The sequence below is a fragment of the Drosophila albomicans genome, chromosome X (genome assembly GCF_009650485.2).
Source record: "Drosophila albomicans strain 15112-1751.03 chromosome X, ASM965048v2, whole genome shotgun sequence".
NCBI classification, from domain to species: domain Eukaryota; kingdom Metazoa; phylum Arthropoda; class Insecta; order Diptera; family Drosophilidae; genus Drosophila; species Drosophila albomicans.
In genome coordinates this window covers 24,583,145-24,592,603 of record NC_047627.2, presented here as the reverse complement: position 1 = coordinate 24,592,603, position 9,459 = coordinate 24,583,145, and the positions used below count along the sequence as shown (strand labels likewise).

The window sequence follows — 9,459 nt, the reverse complement described above, 5'->3', positions numbered from 1 at the left end:
CAGCAGCAGCAACAGCAGTAGCAACCGCCGCAGTGGCTGTTGTGGCATGGCATCGACATGGCCTTCGCCCAGACTTGATGCCTCATGCCTCATGCCTCAATGCACTTGTCGCCGCCCGCCGTTTGGTGGCGCCACTTTGTCGCGACGCTTTTTATAATTGAAGCAAATTGTTAGCCTGCTTGGCATTCACTTGTCCCCAGCTCCCCCAACTTCCCCATCCTATCAAAGGGTGGTTTTTTTTTGTTGGGGTGGATTCCATTGGATGGATTTCCATCAGCAGTTGTCGTTGAGCTGAGCTTTGTGTTTACCCTGTGTTGCATTTTATCAGCTGCCTCGCATTTCCTGCCACTGTTTGCGCCGCATTGTCGCATTCCAATTACAAAACAATCATGATGAGCTCTAGATATATTTGCAACACTTACACAACAACAGTTAGTAGAAGAGCCGTTCAACTGCTGCTCATTGGTTGCCTAGGCAATAGAACTCCCTCTTTAATCAGCATCTCTTACTTTTATATATATTTAAGCTAACTGCAAATTGCAGCTTATTGCAGTACAAATATAAATTAGTGTTCTTCCTTGCATATTAACACATATATCATACGAATACTTGTAGCATAAACTACTCACATTTAAATAGAAGGTAAGATGATTTATAAAGATGTGTGTATTGAACATTAAATCAAAGTAAAACATATGAAAAGTAAAATTTCATTTCGACAATTTTTAGTATGCATTAAATTAATCTTGTTGAAGAAAAAATTTGATATTTTAAGCTACAAAATTCCGAAAAAATACTGAAATATACCAAAACTTCTGAAGCATACCGAACAAATACTGATATTTATATAAGAAATATTGTAATATTGTTAAAAATAGCTCTACAGATTTTAAGTCAAAACTTTTTCCAATAATCTACCGAAAATATACTAAAATACACCGATATAAGATTTGGTGTCAAAAATTATATCTCTACTAAATTTAAGCTACAACATAATCGAATACTCAAAAAACTGAAACATGCATATACTAAAATATACAAAATTGCTCTCAAAAATTATAGCTTAACTGAATTTAAGTTGCAACATTAGTGAACAATATACCAAAAAATACTAAAGAATGCCAAAAAACTACTGGAAGATACCGAAACATATTGAAAATATAGTATGTGCTAGACATATTGATAAAACTATAGCTCAACTAAATTTTAGCTACAAAAATAGTATACCCAAAAAATACTGAAGAATAGTAAAATATACTAGATTATGCCGAACCCTACCGAAATTTATATTAGGTATATGGATATAACAATTGCTGTTAACATAACTTTTGCTGTAACGCTTGTAGATAGTCATATGAACAGACAGATTGACAGAAAACTAATAGTTTTATAATAATAACTATAATACCATATATTATTATTAAAAAGATGTTTTCAGTATTACATTTTAATACCGAATGTAAGTAAGTAATGTAAGTATTTTTGTCTTGTACAATTTCTGCTCTGTCATATTCACATAATTTTGCAATAATTAATGCAATCCATGGTTAATAACTTAAGCTATTGATAGGCAGGCGGCAGAAGCAAAGGCTAATGCGAATGCCAAAGGCAGTTGATAGTTGTTGCTGGAATTTGTTGGGCTGGCAACTAAATGAACTAATTGAAATACAAGTTGAATACGAAGACTACGACTTGTAACTGACATTAACTGTGTCTTTGGTTGTGCTGCATATGTTTGTGCCACATTTGAGAGCCTCAAGCCTGTGGTTTGCTGCCTGCTTTGGTGACTAGTTAAGACGACCTCATCTGCTCGTTTCCTTCCTTTTGCATTTCGCATTTCGCATCTCGCACTCTGGGGTGTAGAATTTATCGTAGCAGGCGGTCAGTTAGTTCTCAGTGTGTTCTCTGTGTTTGATTTGGTGTCAGCTTTGGGCGCCAGCCGCAAATCCACTTAATGCACACACAAATACCCGAACGTGCCACACGCACAACACGTTGCAGCATAACTTGCAGCATTCGGTTTCTACTCCCTCAGTGTCTTGCTATTATTGGCGTCATTTGAGAGGGAGACATTGAGATTGAGAATGAGATTGGGATTGAGGGGCGATTGTCGCGCGCCAACTGCTATTTAAGGACTCTAAGGATACGCACATACACACGCACACACACACATGCTGCACAAGGGAAGCCACTGCACTTGCAACTTAAGTTAACGCTTGTCTCAGTCTATATATGTATATACATATATCTTCCATAGTATCTACAACTTCATATGCATCTCGCATTGTATCTCTTAAATGTCCCTCTGGCTGTTTTCTCATTTTGATTGCAGCTGCTTTCTTGATCTCTCTTTCCTTCTCTCTCTTTAAGTAACTTGCTACAAATTGAACAACCTAAGCTTGCCTTAGGTAGATCAAGGTTACTAAGATATAAGTGGAGAAAAATGACAAGATTTGTCAGACCCAAAAAGACACAATTTACAACAATTTCATAAAGCAATAACTTTTTACATCTTTTCATAATTGTGAATATTTATATCCATCACTTGAGTTCTGTCGCTTTATGATTCCAGAAAATTAAAATTTCGAAACTAAATTTTCAATATAGATTATAATCGTTGGCTACATATAATATATATATGATAATAATATATATTTCATTTCGAACTTGTAATTTAAAATCTCAAATTGTAGTTGTGATTTATAATAAGAAAAAGCAACTCTATATGTGCTTATATGCATTTATTTCATATGGTATTTTTTAGTGCTTTTCTGTGGCGTAGTAAGGACAAAAGGTTATAGAATTTAAAGTTTGATCAAGCTGTAAATATTGTTAATGTCGACTGAAAGGGAGTTTCTTGTCTTTCTTATGAAAACGTTAGAATTTATTTACTTTGCATTTTTTAGGTACAAATAAAGTAAAGTAAATATAATCAAATGCTGTGAGAGCAAAAAGCTATTAATGCTAAACTCTACTTCCATGCTCGCTTGAAGGTGGCTTTAAAATTCTATTGGAAGTTTACAACTATGCCAAATGAACTATGCTAAAAATCAAAGATGTGATATTTTTTTTTTTTTAATTTCAACGATAGTTGAATTTAATAAGGGCTTTACAATTTGTATGGCCTTGCTCTAGCTGTCTTCTGTCATTTCGAGTTGTGTCGAAGTAAACAGAATTCAACGAATTTCTTATAAAATTGTTTAGTTTTGTTTGATTTGGTTTGCAGACAAAAGTGATATTTCATAAAGATTTATGTAGAGCACAACGCTTGATTTCGGCGGTACAGAAAACAAAAAGACCATAGAAGAGTATACTCAAAACTAAAATAAAAACGAAAACGAAAAACTAAAAAGAACAGTAAGTATTGCGAGGCAACCCTCTCATACGCATGGGGTGGCAACCCTTCGTAAGTATTCGTTGTGTTGCCTTTAACCCTCGGGGCACTTACAGCACACTCGTAAGTCACGCAATTTCAATTTCAATGATTTGGTTCGCACCTCATCACGAATCACGAACAGCTTTGGGGCTCTGTTCCCCTCTGTTCTGACGTCGCTTTTTATTTATTTAGAGCATAATGTTGTGGAGCATTATTGTTTCATAAATGGATTTTGGGTTTCAATGTGCCTGCGGTCACACTGGTTAGCAGTATAAACAGATTTATTGTTGGGGTTATCATCGAATTAAAAAAAAAAAACGGGTAAGAAGGGTTCCAAGCATGAATTCTTCTTGCCTTCTCAAATTGCCTATTTTGTATCTGATACATCGAATTATGCAACAATCTGGAGTCTTTTGTTCTTTATGGTATATTTAGCATGCTGTAGTATGTCGAAATTTTTGTGGATTTTTCATTTTGTTGGTATATATTCGATTTACAATAATAGCACTTTCGAACTATTCAGTTTTGGTATATTTCTAGTATTTTGTTGGTATATATTGATTTAAGTAGTGGTGAAAGTCTTTCAAGTTTAACAATCTAGTTCGATTTCGGTATATATATAAAATTTTATATATTCGATATATTTTGTCAATAATACTGTCTTCGCGCTTTTCAATTTCGGTATATTTATAGTATATTGTTGGTATATATTAGATATAATTTTGGCATATTTCTCGTACTTGTCTAGTATATATTAAATATATTTTGATATCATTCTGGTATTTTGGTATATTATATATAGATTTAACATATTTCTAGTATTTTGTTTGTATATATTAGGTATATTTTTGGTATAATTCTAGTATTTTTCTGATATGTTAGATATACTAATATAATTATAGTATTTTGTTGGTATACATTAAATATATTTTCTCTATTCTCAATGGTATATTTAGCTTAAAGTAGTATGACGTTTTAGCGCTTAAGTGATTTGGTATATTTCTAGAATTTTGTCGGTATATATTTGATATATTTTGACAATATTTTGTGGGTATTTATTAGATATATATTCGGTATATTTCTAGTATCTTACTTGCATATATTAGATAAATTTTAATATAATTCTAGTATTTTTTGGTATATTAGATATGGTTTTGGTATATTTCTAGTATATTATCGGTATAAATTGAGTATATTTTATCAATGAAGGCTTAAAAAAGAACATTTTCATTGGTAGAAGATAGAATATATTCGAATTCAATGTTATTACTGATATTTTTATATGTTTCACTATCCACAGCTAAATACACATAGATCGATTAATCAGGACAGATGAACAGCTTTTTGCTTCTCACAAGAAGCGTAATCCAAAGAGAAGGCTGCTGAAGAGAAAGAGAGATAGAGAGAGAGAGAGAGAGAGAGAGAGCGGAAGAGGAGAGAAAAGAATTGTTTGAATCTAGTAAGTCAGCTGCATATTGTCGAATAAGTGATCGAGGTGAGTAAAGCAATTGTTATTCAGTCAGCAACTCAGACTAGCTACACTTGACAACAGACCAGACAACACAAAATTTGTACATTTTGGCTAACACATGCAAAAAACACACACTGAACACAACAAAAAGAAAAAGATTTATATCAAATTAATAACTAAACAAAATTGAGTTTACAATTCTTGCGCACATAACCAAAAAAAAAAAAAACAAATTAAGACCAAAACCAAAAAGACAAATTGTAAAACTAGAGTAGAAAGTAAACTGACGAAGGTATCAAAATCAATGGATAAATCGTTTTTAAATTCAGGTATTACGGCCCAGCAGCAGACGCAACATAAGACGTGTTCAGTGAAGCAGCAACAACATCAGGAGCAACAAAAAAGCAAAGCAACATCAGTTAAGAAAGCTCAATACGGCCGCAAAGCCAACGGCGTCATGCACATGGCGTCAGGGCATATGGAACGCAGCATTACTCGCAATGCTGGCAATCGTCACAGCAATCAACAACAACAACAGCAGCAGCAGCAGCAGCACAACACTCATACGCACCATGGGCTGGGCTTTGGACATGGCGACCACAATGATGGCAATGGCAACAACATGTCGATATTTTGCCGACACTTTGCCGATTATCCAAGCCATGGCAATTTGAGTGTGAACAATATGCGCTCCTGGTCCAGCTGGAGTCTACAGCAGCAGCAGCCAGAGGAGCAACAACAGCAGCAGCAACCACAACAGTTGGCCAGCAGCAACATTTGGTCGTCGGCAACAGGAAATTTCGATTTGCCATCGACACGATCGCATCAATTGAATGTACGAGCGCCAAGTTTTACGCCAGCTAGCGCCAGAGCTGCCACAAATACAGCTCTTGGTCTATCCTCTAGACGTGTGACCTATCAACAGCAACAGCAACAGCAACATCATCAACATCAGCAGCAGCAAGAGCAACATCATCAGCAGCATCCACAGATCATGCCAAGTCAATCGCAACCACAATTGCCATCGCAGCATAATTCGCGTAATCTGACCGAACGTCAGAGCGGACGTCGTCAACAGTTGCCGGATCTATTTCAAACGGTTTTGAAACTGATGCGTGAACTGAATCGTTCGGTTAGCTATCCCGAAATAATTGGCATGCTATCGAATCGCTTGCAACGTTTGCCGGTGGAACTGAAGCGTCACATTCCACACACGTTGCACGGCGCCGTTGTCAATGGATATTTGCGCAAGGATGGCAACTATTATACGCTACTCTCGGAGCAGGAGCAAAAGGAGATCATGAAACGCAACCAGGAGGCGGCCAAGCGGGCTAAGGAGCTCGAAAAGGAGCCGCTCTCATGGCGCATACGCTAGACGATGACGATGACGAAGAGTGTGCAGAGAGCAGATCAGAGACAACTAAGCTGCTAAGTTGCTTCTTAGTTGCTCACTTTTGCTCTCACTCTCTCAGATCTCTCACTCTGCTGACTCTGAAGAAGTTCAATACTTGTTGACATATTTTTTTTTTCACGTGCGTTTCAATCTCTTGTCTGCCCCCTTTCCCTTAGAGATCGATGAATCCAACGAATGGAACATACATATATATTTATATAGACGAAATCACTCCACGTATAATATACAACACTAATTAATATACAATATGACTATCATATATAGAAGACAGCTGCGCTGCCGCCGCCGAGAGACGTTTAGAGTATTGCTCTGAAATTTAAGTTATTATTTTTAAAGACATTCCAATTGTGGCAAACCCATCGTGTAAAATAAAAAATTGTAGTTCGATGCAACTTGTAATTGACGCTGTCTTTTATTTGTATTGTGCCAACGATCTAAGTTAATCAATTAAACAAGTAAGAAAGCTGTAGTCAATAAGACCATGTTCTGAGACTTTACCAAATAATATACCGAACAAATATGTATTATATCATATTCTATTTCATTCAAAATATACCATAGAGCACACAATATACTGCATAATATACCAAAGGTTAAATTTTTATGAATTGATATAGTACCACATTCAAAATATACCATAGAGCAAAAAGTATACCAAAAATTATACCGAGAATACATCAAGGGCTGTATTTAATATATATCTATATAGTACTTCATTTAAAATATACTAAATAATATACCGCAAAAATACTAAAATGTATCGAAGGCCAAATCTTATGAATCGATATAGTAATACTATCAAAATATGATATAAAGTGTAAAATATACCAAATAATATACCAAAATACTAAAATATACCGAATATCATATTAGACAAATTAATATAATATGTCATAAAGTACAAAATATACCAAATTACATACATACTTCATTCAAAAAATACAAATTAATATATCGAAAAACTACTAAAATGTGCCGATAGCCATGCAAAATGTATCATAAAGTGCAAAATATATGAAATAATGTACCGAAAAAATATGAAAATATACCGAAGGTTATATTTGATAAATCGATACAGTACTACATTAAATACTACATCAAATAGTAAAAATACTAAAATATACCAAAGACCTTATATCGTAATAGTACTAAATTCAAAGTAGAATACAAAATATATCATCCAAAGTTATAATACTACCTTCTACTATAGGTAGCGGGTATAAATAAAAGTTCGATTTAAAACAGCTTTTTCATGATTTTTTTTGGTGCCTATTTATTTAGTTTGCTACTAGAAATTTCGCTCGGTCGCTCTGACGTCGATGTCAAATGGTTTTCTCCTGCCAACTGTCCACATTTTGATGCGTTGAGCTTCCTTGCTCTTGCGGCTCACGCTGCTCATTTGGCTCCGAATGACTCGGGACGATTGAGTAGCGATAATTGCGTACTTTCAGATAGCCATAGATGATGGCATCGTGCAGATTGACAGTTATCTGGCGTTTTAGCTCCTCATCAGAGCGCTCCAGACGCTCGGAAACGGCCTCGACGATCTCATGCTGGGTCAGGGGCCGATCCGATTCGGCAATCACATTCAGTATGTTGGTGAATAGATGGGGAATAAGTTTACGCCTTGGCGCCTGATTTGGATTATTCTGTCGCATCTTAGAGGAGCCCCCAAAAGCAGGACACCAAGAGTCAGAGATCGAAGTTAGATAGTTTGTTAGCCGAATTGAAAATGAAAATGAGGCATTGCTATATGACAACTCAACATTATAGAATACTAGATCAAATAGAGTGAAATATATTCCTTTAATCTTTTAAAGCTAAGTATACACTTTAAAGATATAAAGTACTAAATAAAGTATGCAAAGCGTTGTAAATATTCCTAAAATCTTCGAAATATAAGTAAACAAAAACTATTCACTTTAAAGTTATAGATAGAATACTGAATTAAGTATGCAAAGCGTTGTAAATATTCCTAAAATCTTTCACTTTAAAGTGAAAGTCATTTACGGCGGCAAGTAAATAAAGTTGTTCAGTTTGAATTATGACATTCGAGGATTTTGCAGTAAAATTGTGTGCTCACTGTTGAAATTCGGGATTATTTTGAAGCTGTCACTGAGACACTTGAAGTGACTGCTGGCATTTCCAGCAGAACGAAAGCAAAGGCAACAATGCGGTTTCCATTTCGTTTGGCAAGCCACAACAGACCAACAGACGGACAGACAGACAGACGGAGAGACAGTTAAATGGTCAGGACTGTGACAGAGGCAGGAATGATATCGATTGGTAGTTAAAGTCGCGTTGCAAGAGCCGAGGGTAAATTGTTTTGGGGGCTGTTTGGGTAATAAACTACGACTACAAATGCGGGCAACGACTCAACGACTCGACAAAGAATCTCAGACTCGCAAAATTTGCATAAAGTGATGCGAGGGCGCGACAGCTACAGATGCAGATACAGATACAGATACAGCTACATAGATATATGAAAGAGAGAGAGAAAGATCTCTCAATGTTTGGGGAACGCTGCCTCGTCATTGTTGTTATGGTCTCTTTGCTTGTTGTTGTTGTGTCTGGCACGTGTCACACGGAAATTTCGATAGCAGTGAGTTTTGAACGGACGACGCCATAACACAATAACCACAGCCGCAGTCTGATTGAAATCAGTTTGAGTGCCAGCGCATTTATCTAACAGATACAGATACAGATACAGCTATAGCATATCAAATTGAGTTGCATAACTGCTGCTGCTGCAACTGCACCCCCCATAATTGTAGGGTCATAAGAGACGCACTGCTAACTTTCCTCCCCTCTCTCTCCCCCCCTCGTAATCTCTTGCTCTCCTATTGTCCCGTCGCTAATTGTATCTGAGATACAATACAAATCCAAACTGTCGACCAACTGTCGCACAGTGGGCACTTTGACTAACTTTTAATTGATATATGTATATATTTTTTCAAATTTGCAAATTGAAGCTTATTGATAGCTTTGTGATACCCTGGAAATTGCAATATGAAGGACATGATCAATGAAGGGGTTACTACTAAATACTAAATACTGAAATATTAATATTCTGAGATACTAAGAAACTAGGATACTAATATACTAAGACATTAAGATATTAAGATGTTAAGATACTAAATACTGAAACACTGAAATACTGAAATACTAAATACTGAAATACAAAATACTGAAATATAG

General features: G+C 35.7%; 2 protein-coding genes across 2 annotated transcripts; one reads left to right on the top strand and one right to left on the bottom strand.

The window, feature by feature from the left end:
- Positions 1–3,145: 3,145 nt before the first annotated feature.
- LOC117577778 (probable serine/threonine-protein kinase yakA) lies at positions 3,146–6,660 on the top strand. Its single transcript, XM_034262697.2, has 3 exons — positions 3,146–3,357; positions 4,677–4,871; positions 5,177–6,660. Exon 3 carries the CDS (start codon positions 5,305–5,307, stop codon positions 6,220–6,222), a length of 918 nt encoding a protein of 305 aa, XP_034118588.1. The 5' UTR covers positions 3,146–3,357; positions 4,677–4,871; positions 5,177–5,304; the 3' UTR covers positions 6,223–6,660.
- Positions 6,661–7,509: 849 nt separating this feature from the next.
- On the bottom strand, positions 7,510–8,011 carry LOC117572442 (uncharacterized). Its single transcript, XM_034255276.2, has one exon. It carries the CDS (start codon positions 7,917–7,919, stop codon positions 7,584–7,586), a length of 336 nt encoding a protein of 111 aa, XP_034111167.1. The 5' UTR covers positions 7,920–8,011; the 3' UTR covers positions 7,510–7,583.
- Between the last annotated feature and the right edge of the window lie 1,448 nt (positions 8,012–9,459).

What these genes read in the sequence shown, in the direction of transcription:
- LOC117572442 (XM_034255276.2), bottom strand. Translation starts at nt 7,919, where the DNA reads ATGCGACAGAATAATCCAAATCAGGCGCCAAGGCGTAAACTTATTCCC.
- LOC117577778 (XM_034262697.2), top strand. Translation starts at nt 5,305, where the DNA reads ATGCACATGGCGTCAGGGCATATGGAACGCAGCATTACTCGCAATGCT.